The 14,410-nt window shown below is 39.3% G+C and overlaps 2 protein-coding genes across 2 annotated transcripts in view; both read left to right on the forward strand.

Moving 5' to 3' along the window:
* Positions 1 to 646: 646 nt before the first annotated feature.
* On the forward strand, positions 647 to 8,448 carry LOC117958655 (metalloproteinase inhibitor 2-like). Its single transcript, XM_034895168.1, has 5 exons — positions 647 to 1,014; positions 6,399 to 6,499; positions 6,674 to 6,779; positions 6,877 to 7,001; positions 7,139 to 8,448. Exons 1-5 carry the CDS (start codon positions 885 to 887, stop codon positions 7,334 to 7,336), a joined length of 660 nt encoding a protein of 219 aa, XP_034751059.1. The 5' UTR covers positions 647 to 884; the 3' UTR covers positions 7,337 to 8,448.
* Positions 8,449 to 9,293: 845 nt separating this feature from the next.
* The window catches only part of usp36 (ubiquitin specific peptidase 36), an 18,108-nt gene continuing 12,991 nt past the window's right edge, over positions 9,294 to 14,410 (forward strand). The window contains exons 1-4 of the mRNA XM_034895159.1: positions 9,294 to 9,516; positions 12,391 to 12,656; positions 12,792 to 13,013; positions 14,057 to 14,167. Coding sequence (XP_034751050.1) covers positions 12,404 to 12,656; positions 12,792 to 13,013; positions 14,057 to 14,167 — 586 coding nt within the window. The 5' untranslated portion in view covers positions 9,294 to 9,516; positions 12,391 to 12,403. The remainder of the gene's footprint in view (positions 9,517 to 12,390; positions 12,657 to 12,791; positions 13,014 to 14,056; positions 14,168 to 14,410) is intronic.

Below are 14,410 nucleotides of genomic sequence, written 5' to 3' on the forward strand. Positions count from 1 at the left end.
ACACACACACACACACACACACACACACACACACACACACACAGATCTATCCATGAAGTTTCCATGAATTTCATTGAGCACACCCATATTCCCCAGAGGATCCATTATTATAATGTGGTGATGTTGGAATGGAAAAACCACAAAATAGCTGTCTAATGTATTTTTTCTGAATATAAGCACAATGATAGTAAGATAAGGAAATACCTCACACATAATTACATAATGTCCAATGTTTTCTAAGCTGATATCAGGTTATTTCTTCTTTGCCTATATGGTTAGGTTATAAGTTCAGTTGATGTTAGATAAAGCTAAATCTTGTTACAATTGGAGCTTCTAGATGTGGGTGAAGTTCAAGGTTAAAAGTTGAGGTTATGGTTTAAGGAAACAGGAAACACAAAGAGAGAAGTGTGTGTGGGTGTGTGTGTGGGTGTGTGTGTGTGTGTGCGTGTGTGTGTGCGTGCGCACGTGTGCGTGCTGTATTAAAGGATTTTGGATGTATCGCAAAGAGTCATCCACTTCTTCATGCAACGATATTGGGAAAGAAGGTGACGGGATGTGAAAACGTTTGGAGCCCCTGCTGCAGCTCACTGGCTGAAACCCCCATCGGGGGAGGAGTCTGCCGACAATCTACACTAATAAAACCCGGTTGCCCCTGACGGTAGTGGAAAACAGATCTGGAAGAGGAAGCCTCTGTGTCTGACTGCAGTTTTCAACAGGAATGAACTCCCTCTCATGCCTTGCACATCTCATATTCTGACCGTCTGTAATTCACTTCAGATTGCAGGGGACATTTCTGATTGATCTCCTTTAGGCTTGCCGGACTGCTCAACTGTTCCTTAACGTTTTTTTTACCCCCACCTCTTTAAATTAAACAGTTTTCTAAGATGACTTGGACAGCAAACAGTTTTTTTGTGACTCTGGCCATCCTGTTTCTGTGGCGAGTGGAAGAAATAGCAGAAGCCTGCAGCTGCTCCCCAGTGCATCCTCAGCAGGCGTTTTGCAACTCAGATGTCGGTAAGTTGATTTAGTGAGTACAGTTAATGCATTTAAGACAGTTTTTGGTCAACATATGTTCTAATATAGGTTGTTTTGAGTTATTTCTCACAAATAATCTGTAGATGCTTAGAGGGAAACTTCCCCTACTCTTGTGTTTACAATTGCAGGGGGAGGAGGGTTGAGAGACAGAAAATTCCATATGGAATTTTCTGTCTCTCAGTCTTTCTTTCCACTGCCCTCCTGTCTTTTTCTTCTTTCTCTCTCTAATCATCTGTTGAACTTCTCTTAGTCGTGATACTGAAAGAAATGTAGCATACTTAAACTCATTTGTAATGATGGAATGTAGCCAAATACATTTACTCAAATATTGTATTTAGGTACTAATTCAAGATACTTTACTTGATGGTTATTTTGTATTCTACTTCCCAACAGTACATCTTTGGGACAAATATTTTACTTTATACTCTATTAGATTTATCTGAAAGCTTTGGTTACTGTTTAGATTACAATTTATCACACCCTTTCTGTGCAGTTAAAACCATGCACCCCCAGTGTTGATTTTGAATGGTTGTGACAAGCTAAAGAAGAAGGAAATGTTCCTTTATGTGTTCTCTTTATGTTCTCCTTCTTCTTAAGCTAAATAAACTATTCATAAATCTTCCTGGATAAGCTGGAAAATGTATCATCACAAAGCTGAAAACAAGGCTGTTTTTCTGACATCATTTACTATTACTATTTAGTAACTATTTCTTTTTCATATATTCTTACAGGGCAACATATGATGATGTTATGATTTGATGCATTGCTTTAGATAAAGCTACCCAAATGTATTCAAATCAGCACAACCTTAAACATCTGCAATAAAATGCAACATCATATGTTTTAGTAAAACCAAATTTCAACAAAATTCTTAGATTTCTTACATAAGCACATTATCCAGATAATTGCCTGTTATTGAGGCTGATCAGAGTAACTGTGTGGAGTGTATGTTTCAGAGAAGAAGACAGCACAGACCTAATAGTATCTCATCCTGGTGAGTAAACTATGGATCAAGTAGCCTAATGCTCATCGGGATGATGGAAAAAAAAAGAACTCCTACCCTCCTCAACTCAGTGGTTGAGAGGTTTTTGGTGCATTTCCTTAATGACTACTAAATGGCTATTTAATTTTCTCTTTCTCAAAGGTCATGTGGATCCTTTCCCTCTTATTTTTCACCTATTACAAAACACTGCTTGTTGCTGCCTTCACAGGGCTTAAGCTAACGGGAGTCTCCACAGTGGGCAGCTTGTGTAGCTATTTAAATTGGTGGATATCTGAGGGTCTTTTTTCTTGTTTGTGAGCTGGTTGAGCGTGTGTGGTATGTATACAGAAGCTGACTTATTCAAAGGTTTCTCTTCACCGTTGGATTCCGTGGCTTTGGAGGGTGAAGAAACCACATTATCCTGCTGAAGAGTTCACTGTAAAGGAAAGTCTTCATTTTTCTGCATTTCCTTTTACCCTTTTCGTTGAGATAATTTAAAAAGTTGCCACTTCTCAAATGCAGCCAGTTAGCTAATGGAAGACACTTAGAGAGAGTGAAGAAAGTTAGCTTAGCTTAGGTTTAACTACTTTTTGTTACAAATACAACAGTATCAAATGGTAAAGGATATAGGGCACCACCATTACTACTGCTACTGCTACTACTACTACTACTACTACTACTACTATTATGACTTATAATAATAATAATAGTAGTAGTAATAAAAATAATAATACAAGGAGTCAATTATTCCAAAAGTCTTACTTTTGTACTGAAACAGCTGATGACATGATATATTTTCGTTTTTCTTGAACATTATAGCAAATACACTAAATCAAACCTCTTATTTGACACAGTGGGACAATGTCTTACCTTTGGCATGATAATAATATTTTTCACATGCTTGTTTTTTTTTTACTTCTACAGTACAAAGACAGACCTTCAAATTTCTAGATGCAGTCTTCTAATTATTTGGTCAGGTAGAGGGCTCAGGGATTAATCTGTGGATTGATTTAAACCTAAGGTGCTGATTGAGACTAATTCATTTCATCAGTAAGGTCAGTTAATAACACGACTTTAACTCCCCTGCTCCTGCTTCAGCACCATGGATAGACACTGCTACCTAACATAAACCAACACTACCACCACTGGCCAAACGGTTCTTGATGCCAAAACTAGTTAATTTGGGAATTTATTGGCATGCAAAGTCACACATATGTAGAAAATATATGGGTGGCCAACTTTGCAAAATTATGAGTTGCTGCGTTGAGCTGACACATTCAAAATGAAAGTCATTATTGACCATAGGTCTGCCTTTAATCTGCAGACTGCCCCTTCTAGCTTCTTGTGTTTTAGTCTGTACACAATCATTTGTATGGTATTTGCATGCAGTTAATGCACAATGAGACATTGCCTTGGGTAATCCCTACTTACTGGAAGAATGTTTACTGAAGTGAAAGTACTTACTACTACTAGCACTTAGAGTGAGTGTCTGGGAGTCTAGCTTGCAAACTTAGTGTTACAAGTGAAACTCTGAAAAATAGGGAAGAAGAGTCAGTCAAAATCAGCAGAAATTTCAAATTGCAATGTCAGCTTTAAAGATGATCTTTTTCGTAAAGTATAGTTGTGGGAGACAAGTCATGATACAGTAATAGAGGCATAAGTACCAATCACAATGTAAAGTATAAGTAGATTGCAGTGTATAACCTTTCATTTAAAAGCATGATCAAAACAAAGTAACTGGTTAGTTTCCACCTCTGCCCCTAGTTGACCTCAGCTTACTGTATTTTAATAAAGCCTGGCCTATTTCTCTCTTCATATACTACAGTACACAAAATATCAGCTATAGTTACAAACAGGTACAGTAGTTCCATATGTCTTGTCAAGACAGAGCAAGAAAAAAAAGCTTTCCACATAAATGGACCCATGCCTTGGGTTCTTGGCTTAGGCCAAGTAATACATGGGTGGTCATATCCTGCACTCATTATGTATGTGCAGTTTATTTCACAATTCTTTGTGATTCTAGAGTGTACCACTTTTTTTGAACACAAGCAAATCCTTTGAGAATATGAAAGAGAGCCAGCTTTCTAACATGACTTCTGGTACAATCACAGCCCTACACTGCAAACAGAGTTGCCATTAAATCCAGCCTGAATGTGTGCATCAATCTGTCCTGCAAGTTCATTTAATGTGCTCTTTGATTTCATGATTTTATGCAGAGAAACTCACCTGTTGGGATTTGGGCAGCAATGGGGTAAACATTCAAATGTCAAGAAAGACAAACTATTACTATATTTCAGCACGGATGGAATGAAGTTTTAATCAAATTTCATTTTTAAGTATAGTAAATAAAAAGACCATGGTGTGTAAACCCATGTATGCTTGGAGAGTGTTACCACAACAGTCAGTTTGAATTTGTAGTTTAGTTTTTCTTGTTCAAAGCCTTTCCACTTGTGGCTTGTGGGAAATGGGTGTACATGCCCTGCAATTACATGACATGCATTTGCTTTCTTCTCTTTGTTATCTAAAGCACTCCCATGACCACACTACTTTATACAAAATGATGTGTTTATTCTTTGCGTTACTAGAAAATTAGATGGTTCCCTTAGTCGCCAGCTTTCTGAAACTTATGATTTTTTTAAAGGGCTTGGTCAGCATCTTCCAGAAAACATCTTCATGTCCTGTGAGAATTTAGATATACACTGTAAATCATTACAGGGCATTAGGTCTTTATAAGGAAACTAGGAATAGGCCTCAGAGCTTGTTTTGGATTGTTTTGGATTGTTTATTACTTAAATAGCTGGAATGTGGATTTTATTAAATATTGAATGAAGGAAAATATCTTGTAAGAATTAGTCTATTTTAAGCATGCTGCATTGAATTTGAAGGGCTTACCCTCAAAAAGTTGTGTTTTTTTTTTGTTTTGGTTTTTTACACATTGTGCATATTTTCACCTGCCCTACTTTGTACTAGTAGAAGGAGAAGTGATCTGTGTGTTATTCTGCACACTCAGGTGAAGGAGATTACCACTAATCCACTTTGTAGCCAAAGAAGTTGGAGAGTTGATTTGCGCTACTCGATCAAAGTGTTGTTTTATTTTTAAACCATCTTCGTTGTTGTAGAGATTCACTTGTTGCAGTTTGTCTTTCTAAGTCATGCCTGCAGTGTACAGCTTGTTTGTCAGTATATCTGCTACTTCACAGCAGCCCTGCAGCACACAGAAACAACAAACAGCTTGCATACTCAGTATTTTGCAAATTTTCCTGGCTACAAACTAAATCCTCCCCCTCTTGGTTGTGCTCTTTACCTCCTCGTCTCCCTGTTAACTTGTATGGTTTTTGATAGTATTGCTTTGAAGGGCTGTCTTCTGCCTGTGCACATACACAAGACACAGGCTACCTCTGCAATGTGACTGCTATTCCTGTCCTGATCTCTCCTCTGTTCCCCTGCTCTTTAAGGGTTTAGACCCTTAAAAGGAAATATTCTCTAAGCCTCTATTGTCATCGAATTAGGCTGCATGGCCTGCAGCTTCATACCTTCGTCATATAAAAAGCAAATGAAAAGGCTTAAACGTATTTGGGAAGGAAGTGGGCTGGTGATGGTCTGAGGCACTCAGAAGCTGCCACCTAGAGAGAGAGCAAGGACTTGAACTCTGACTTCAGAGAGAACATTAACAATAACTCTGTCGCTAGTCTCCTCCACTTAACAGCTTGATTTTTGAATATGATTTTGTAAGTGTAGTCATCTGAATGTGCCGTAATCCATGCATGGTGCCAGTAATCCACAGGTATATAGCTATGAGTGGCATATAAATAATAATAAACCTTACGTCAGTACTTGGATTCACATGACAGAGGCAGTGATTGTGAAACAAATGAGTTATAATTTTTTGTTGAGTACTCACAATTTGAGTTTGGGCCTATCTGTGTGGCTCTGATGAAATTTTTCCACTTGAACCGTTAACGTTTTCCGCGTCGAGAGAGAGATTGAGAGAGAGAACCTCCATCCAGACAGAGAGACAGACCGGCATACAGACCCGGGGGGAGGGAGGGGAGCATTCGAGTTCAGCTTTTCAGAGATTGCTGACTGGCTTCCTCCTGTGTTGGCCCAGGAGCCTGGGAGCAGGCAGCACACATTCCTCCCTCTGATTGCAGCTGATGAAACACTCATGTTGCCTCTGTCTTCCCAGCACCTGGCACATGCAAACTCCTCAGATCCAAGCCACAGCCATGTGTTGTGGCCGACTCCAGTATGCCAAACCTTAGATCAGATCCAGACAGATCCAGATCTTGTTCACTTTTAACATGACAAAAGTGTTGGAATTTGAAACTTTGCCTTTTAAACAGAATGCATGTAAATGTGGGTTGTTTTTGTCTCTTTCCAGTTATCAGGGCAAAGGTAGTTGGTGTGCAGTTGGTTGATGTTGGCAATGACATCTATGGAAACCCCATCCAGCGTATCAAGCATGACATCAAACAAATCAAGGTGTGTGGGATAAAGCTATCGTTTTCAAGTTTGGGTTTACAATTAAGTCCCAATATGAATTTAAATGTTATCTTCTTTGTTTGAATTGTCAGATGTTCAAAGGTACCACCCCTGTTATCGATGCTATCTACACTGCTCCCATTTAAATGTTATCTTCTTTGTTTGAATGGTCAGATGTTCAAAGGTACCACCCCTGTTATCGATGCTATCTACACTGCTCCCAGCTCTGCAGTGTGTGGAGTGACACTGGAGAATAATGGCATGGAGTATCTTATCACAGGTACAACTTTTACCATGTAAAAAATCACACATTATAAAAAAACACAACAAATTCAAATAGTTTTCATGTCACTTAATGCACTTTCCTTTCTCTACAGGCAAACTGGAGACTGACGGGACGATGCACATCACACTGTGTGACTTCATTGAGCCCTGGGAGGCCATGAGTGACACCCAGAAGAAGAGCCTGACTCAGCGCTATGAAATGGGCTGTGATTGCAAGGTAGAAACGTTCATGCATATACAATAGTTAAAGTAGAATTCTCCGCTGTTGAAGTACCACAAACTAAAATAATCTTGAAAATGGCATTGTTTGTTCGTGAATTTAATCTCCGACTGGTTCTCTTCTCCTAACCTAAGATCACCCGCTGCACCTCCATACCCTGCATGATCAGCGGCCCGGCGGAGTGCCTGTGGACCGACTGGGTGATCGAGAAGACAGTCAATGGAGGGCAGGCCAAAGACTTTGCCTGTATCAAGAGGAGTGATGACTCTTGTGCCTGGTACAGAGGGGCAGCACAACCTAAAAGGGATTTCCTGGACATCGAAGACCCTTAACTCCACCACTGTCCAGTATTCTGAGGATGTCTTAGTTACTAAGATACAACTACCAAAAACACAAAGAAATACACAAGTCAAATTCTTATTTTATTCTTATTTTGTATTAGCTATAATGTGTGTGCCCCGTGGTGAGATTGTTTTTATTGGCAGGATTTACTATGTTTTTTTTTTAATCAAGCACTTTTAGACACTCCCACCCCTAAATCCAAAGCACTTCCTCATAAACCACTTCTCTCAGCTATTAACTTACCTTTTTGAACCAAAGGTATTGTTTAGAGTGAACTACAATTATATAATGCAACATATACACAGATATAACTCAAAGTGTAACAATTCTGTGAATCTGTGTGTTCATGAATAACATTAGCTGGCAATCGGGGCCTTGATTTGTGACAGCAGAGCTACCCGGGAACTGGTGACACATGTTGCCCGTTCTGCATAAGATTATTTCTTGTGCTAGGCTTGCAAAACTCTTCCCATCTGTTTTTTTAAAGGTGTGGCAAACCTGTTTCACTAAAGCACAATCAGTGCTTTTGCTATTTGTTTTCTTTAAATAATCCCGAATAGACAAGAAAGCACTTTGAACACAATTGTCACAGCAGTCATATTTTGTCTCCTATGTCTGAAGAGAGGATTGAATCCTCCATTTTTGTATTTTTTCTATATCACTGCTCTTCTCTTTGTAATGCTTAAGTGTAAGAACATATTTTATTTAAGGTTATATGATCCACCATATTCTATTGAAATTTTTTGTGACTATAGTGACAACATTGGTATTGTATAAAGAGAAGACCAACTATTTGAACAGTTTTATAAAAAATACACACAGTTTATGTTTAGGTCATATTGTAAGCCTAAATGTTAACTGTTAGGACAGTGGGTTAAAGAACATATTGTAACCAATCATCCATTTACGCTACATGCAGAGCCTGTTATGATATATGACTTTAATAATTAAAATGAGAGTGTAAAAAGATTCCTTATTTGAAACTGTAGTCAAGTATGATGTCTTGTGCTGGTTTCACATGAGACTTTTGAGATGATTTTGCATGCATGTACAGCTAAAACAATACTGTACATTTGACTATTATATTAAATGCCAAACCCTGTTTTGATGTTTGTACTGGTTATTTTCATGTCAATGTATGCAGATTAACAAGACTCCATATTCTATTTTATCACGAATTCCAAAAGAATTTCAATTCATCAAAGAATCAGAATGGCTTCATTTGCTAGTTGTGTACTTATAATACATACATTTGGGGTTTTAAGTGACAAACCAAAGTCATAGTATTAGTACAAATACGTTTGTTCAAGGGATGCTGTCATACTGCAGGCAACAGCAAAAACCAAACTTAAGTAAAATTTTCAAGTTATTGAATCAATAGGCTATTTAGACTTAAGGCATGAAAATGACCCGGTTATTATCCTAACTGCTTTCCTACACTTCAACGGCAATCTGCTGCCGCTTAGTGGAGATTACCTTTACCACACCTTGTGCGAGCCTGTCCATGTGCTTAATGTGCAATTAGGCTATCAAAATAATATTCTCAGGAGTTCACTAGGCCTATATTAAATAAGTAGGCTATGTATCTAGATAGTTATCTTAATCTGGTAAAGGTTTAAATTCACCGGCAATCTTTTATTTGATTCTACTGTAAGAGGAGGATTTCTGTGCTATACTAGTTTTAGTTCACTCGAGTCTACATAAATCTGCGGGCATTTTACGATATTCAAATATTTGGTAAAATGGGAAAATTGACACGAGAGAACTGCCATTTAATTTCTCGAGGGAGTTTCATGTGCGCGAGAGCAACTTCGCTTTAGCACATCCATGCAAGCCTAACATAACTGCAGCATACAATCGAGGATTTATCGGCGCCCTTAGCTGTTACATTCAAAATTATTAACAATGTATCGCGCCGATAGCATCAATGGTAAACAGCGCTGGCTGGAAGTCACGTGCGGTTCTCTCTCGACAGCGTTAGTTTGAACGTAGATTGGCTGAACCTTTCAGCTACGGCGTGCCCTGATCTCCGATTGGCCTTTCATCATTGTCAATCATTGTTGTCACCGCCCTTTGATAATGCAGCATGGGCGAAAATACCAGACCTAAGAGCTACAGCTGAGTAAGCGGACCCCTCTACTGTAAACGTTTTTGGGCAATTGAAGGAAAGGTGAGCGAACAAACGCATTTTGTACGTACTATGTGTTAACATATGTTTCCAGCATGATGTAACTTTAGTTAAAAAACAGTCAGAATGTGGCGGCTAGGGATTGTTAGCCACCTGGACGCCGAGATGCTAACCCACATTGCAACACTGAGGGAGGCTAGAGGCTCTCGCCACGTTAAGTTAGCTCGCTGGCTAATTTGCTGCTGCTGCTGCTGTCAAGCTTGAAAAGACCGAAACGATACAGCAGACATCAGGACATGACCATTAATTAAACAAAGAAGGACAGCGATACATATCGAGGTAATGACGACGTTGTGTCCTCAAACTTTAGACAGTTCAGGTCGACATTAACGTTAGCAGTGGTCGATGTTAGCAACATAGCATTGAAGCTATATCGACTGGCCCTAAGAGCAGACTCTAGATGGTGTACAGAGGCTGCCCGGTTAGTAGAGTAGATAACGATAATGACGAACCAGGGAACTGGAAAACCGTAAAATCAGGTAACTAAGTAGTTGTTTAATCACACAATAACAATGAAGTAATGAGGTGACAGCAATTGCTGTGCTGCCTTCAGGTGCTACCTATAAAGTCCATCGTTCGCCTTTTAGTCTACGACTGAGTACTTGTGATTTTAGGTGCTCATTGGTTGTTATTTGATTTGGTTGCTGTCGTTGTCATTTAAACATTATAACTGGCCCAGCCGGTTTATTTGTGTCAACATAATTGCGTTAATGTAAATTATTTTGTCTATGATCTAGGATGATAGCCTGAGGAAGTATTACAGATTAATCGGTTCTCAAAATAGTCCAGCTATTTTACTGTTAGCGGTTGTCTTCCATATGTTGACACATTGCTTGTGTTTCTCGGCTCCTGTTGTTGTTGCTGCAACATAGATTTAATAAATAACTTCTAATTAGTCTTTTTTCTACTCACTGAAATATATGGGCTTGAAATTAATGGAGGAAATGATTCTAAAGAAATAGAAAACGATCTTGGATATTCACCGACTTTTTTTGGGGGATTGGCCACTTAAATATATTGTAACAATCGGAAAACATAGACTTACTGTATTAGTCCTACTATGACATTCTAATGCATCTTTATTCTTGTGAATATTATCTATACTTTGCCAGACACCTAGGGAAATGGTTTGGTTTTCTTGCCGATATTTGGCCTGTGATTAAATCGTTGAATGTATTTCTACAAGTTGAAGAAAACATTGAGACGGCACCTGTCGGCATACCTGCAAGATAGAAGACAAGCTGATTATAGTAAAGTCCTCATTGGTGGTATTCAGTCATGGACAGAAGAGGCAGTTCTAAGTCCAGCCACAGCCTTGCTAGACAAAAATGTTCAACCAGAAGGTGCAGAGCTAGGTGTAATGTAAACAATAATGTTTAACCATCCAAATCTGAAAGTGACAGCTTTCGTATTTTCCGATGCACGATTCTGCTCTCAAGATCTCAAGCCAGGCAGCGACTAGTCATCTGATGTTACCTGATGTAATTTCATACTGTATGTAAGCTGGAGTTGACAGTTAAGCATTACAAGACCATATACTCTATCTATGCATAGATAGTGGCACGTGTTTCCTCAGCTAATATCCGTGCATATATCACTATTTGTGAATGACTCATATCACCTTACAGCAGAACTACCCCTTTTTAATGACACTATTTCAGATACTTGCTCATTGTTGCTCCTCGTCCCTGCTAAGACATTTCAAATGCAAACCTTTACATCAGATGAAATGACTAGTCGAAACAGAGAATTTTGATTAAACGCCATGGTTGTGGTCAATGTATCAATGTTGCTCCTGCGGTTAGCTGCGTCCCTGTGTGCTGTTTTGTTTTACAGTCGTGTCAGTGAAGGTCAGCGTGCCCTTGTGCATTCAATGCATGTTCAGACCTCCTTCCCTCTGCACGACGTCACTGCCCACTCTGATGAACATCACTCTCATTGTGCTCCATGCCTCTGGCGTTTTAGTGTCTTACTATTACCGGTACATCTACATGATGTAAGGTTTTTACTTTTAGGAGGGTTTGTTGTGTTTGGGGCTCCTCAGCTACATCCTGAGTAATGTGAGGCGATAGGAGACTGAATGATTTGTTTACTAATTCTTCGGTCATTATTGAACACGTTTTGCCAGCCTGCTGCCTTTTGTAGGAAATAACATGTCAGAAGTCATTCACTGGGCTGACACTGGCAGACAATTGTTGTTATCTACACTGTAATGGTCCTTTTTGGTGGACTCAGCTACACTGTATTTAAAGGGATGGCAGACAGCCAATGTTTTAATTTGATGATACACAGCTTTAATGAAGAAACATGCTAATTGGTGGAAGATAACAATACAAACATTGATGCGGTCACAATAAATGATAAGAATTTGACCTGGCAGTTAACAGCAACTCTAAATGATCGTCCTCTTTTATCTCATACACTCTTCACCACCCGATGTTACCAACGTCTGCTGTCTTGCATAACTGTGGGGACAGCTGCCAAGACCCAGCTGGCTCCTCAGATGCATTCAATCTTTATATCTCTTGTGGAGCCACGTCAGGATATGTGGCCTGGGAAGGGTGTTATTGGGCACTTAAGTGATGATCTGAGAGAGAATTTTAACATGTATTGGATTAACTGTAGGTTTGATTTTGGTTCTGTTTAGCTCAGAGGACCATTAACGCTACTATAGTAAGTTTAAAATCCCTACACATTAACCATGTAATAGAAAAAGATAGTCAAGGTACTGTGAGGTGCTTTTGAATAGGGTGGGGACCTAATGAGGTGACATGTCGTTTTGACATGTTCATTTTTGGGGGGAAAGGAGAGTCATTTGAACAATTTGTGACACTGACAATCCAAGTTTTCCTGCAGTGATGTTCCAACAATGCCGATAGTGGATAAACTCAAGGAAGCATTAAAACCTGGTCGAAAGGAGACGGGTGATGAGGGGGACCTCAACAAACTGTTGGCCTCTTCAGCCAAGAAGGTCCTCTTGCAGAAGATAGAGTTTGAGCCTGCCAGCAAGGGTTTCTCCTATCAACTGGACAGCCTGAAGAACAAGTATGTGATACTCAATCCCCGGAATGAGGGCGCTACGGGCCTGAGGGCCACAGAGCCTGCCCAAATTAAGAGGCAAGGTAAGCTCTCAATTTGAACTGAAAATCTTGCTAGTTTTCACATTCAAATTTTTTCCATTGGTACTAGCCATTAAAGCTCAGTTTCTGTATTGCAGTTGTAATAACATCATACATTTGACTGCACTCCTCTTTCAGTCTCAGAGAATGTAGTTGGGGGTCAGAGCGATGGGATCCCTTCCCCACAGAAGATGCTCTTTCCAGGGAACAAGCTTACCCTTAAATGGGAGCGTGTCTACAGGGTGGGAGCCGGTCTCCACAACTTAGGGAACACCTGCTTCCTCAACTCCACAGTGCAGTGTCTCACCTACACCCCGCCGCTTGCCAACTACTTACTCTCAAAGGAGCACAGCCGTGCCTGTGAGTATTTTAATCATGCTCTTTAATACTGCCAGCATTTACAGTCTCATTCTCTTATATTTACCTCCACATAGTTTTGGAAATTACTTTAACTCTGCTACTTGTGCAGACACATTTGGCTGAATGTCACTGTGGAATGCAAGCCAAAGCAGCTGAAGAAGAAAGACAGAAAACGCCACTAAGTTTTATTCAGTCTTGGAAACATTTAGCAGTCTCGGATTTATTGACAAAAAAAACAAAACAATGAAACGCTGATCTTAAATTTTAAGTGCTGTAAGTTAAATTGTAAAATAGTAAGCACCCTAAACCAAACTGGTCCAGACCAGTGGAACCAAGACGTAGATTGTGGTATTACAGGTGACAAAGGTGCTGAGATGCCATGGTTAAGACTGCAAAACTGCACAATTTAATTTGCCCAGATTTGTTATGAGGGACAACTTGCCTGATAAAGGCTAGACAACCATTGCATTGTCATAAACAAACTGTAAGTAAGGCTAATCATTTTTATTCATTAGCCAAACTCACTGAAAAATGGATGTAAAAGATCAGTTTGAACTGATTGTCACCCAACATTTAAGTAAATGTAGTAAAGGTAAAGTAAGTCCATCAAATTGATTGAAAAAATCTCCCAAATTGTTATTTTTTTTATTTAATCAGATTTACACTTACAAATACAGTTCTGAATTGTTTTTGGGAAAACATAAAATCCGAAAAGGATCAGCATGTTGCTTGTTTTACTATGCTTTTAAGAAGTATTTCTGTAAAAACCATCACCGTAATTCTGACATTGATCTTTAATCCAATATGTTTTTACCCTGTTCAATGTGAGTTTTGTTACTTACTGTATGAAGGAGCCACATCAAAGACCACTGTGATAACCATTGTGTTGTGATGAACAGTAAGAATTTTACATTAGATAATGTTTTACATTGCATTCGTTATGAACAATAATCTGAACCTGATTACTGTCACAATAACACATTTCTGTACTCTACTTTAGTGAGTGGCTCTGATTTTTGTTGTTGTTGTCATCTGTGTTTCAGGTCACCAGTCAGGCTTTTGTATGATCTGTATAATGCAGAACCATATCATCCAAGCCTTTGCCAACACAGGCAATGCCATCAAGCCTGTCTCCTTCATCAGAGATCTGAAAAGTAAGACCACTAGCTTCCTTCAACATGGTGGGAATGTGTCTGAGCCTTTGTGCTCGCTTGTTTCAGTGTAGGTTGTCAGTTGTCACAGGCACCTGATCTTTGGTTGACTAGAGGTGTGATGACGCAACACTGGCCAAAGTGTCCCATGTGACAACAGCTTCTAACTGCAGTGTAAAATGGAGCGGTGAGACTACAGTCTGTGAATGAACACCATGTAGAGATGAGGTACTGTGCTGTAGTCTC

Source organism: Etheostoma cragini, chromosome 15 (assembly GCF_013103735.1).
Source record: "Etheostoma cragini isolate CJK2018 chromosome 15, CSU_Ecrag_1.0, whole genome shotgun sequence".
Taxonomy (NCBI): domain Eukaryota; kingdom Metazoa; phylum Chordata; class Actinopteri; order Perciformes; family Percidae; genus Etheostoma; species Etheostoma cragini.

What these genes read in the sequence shown, in the direction of transcription:
- LOC117958655 (XM_034895168.1), top strand. Translation starts at nt 885, where the DNA reads ATGACTTGGACAGCAAACAGTTTTTTTGTGACTCTGGCCATCCTGTTT. An exon ending in GTTTTGCAACTCAGATGTCG is followed by an intron (nt 1,015 to 6,398) that starts GTAAGTTGATTT and finishes GTCTCTTTCCAG; the next exon opens with TTATCAGGGCAAAGGTAGTT. An exon ending in ATGACATCAAACAAATCAAG is followed by an intron (nt 6,500 to 6,673) that starts GTGTGTGGGATA and finishes TTGAATGGTCAG; the next exon opens with ATGTTCAAAGGTACCACCCC.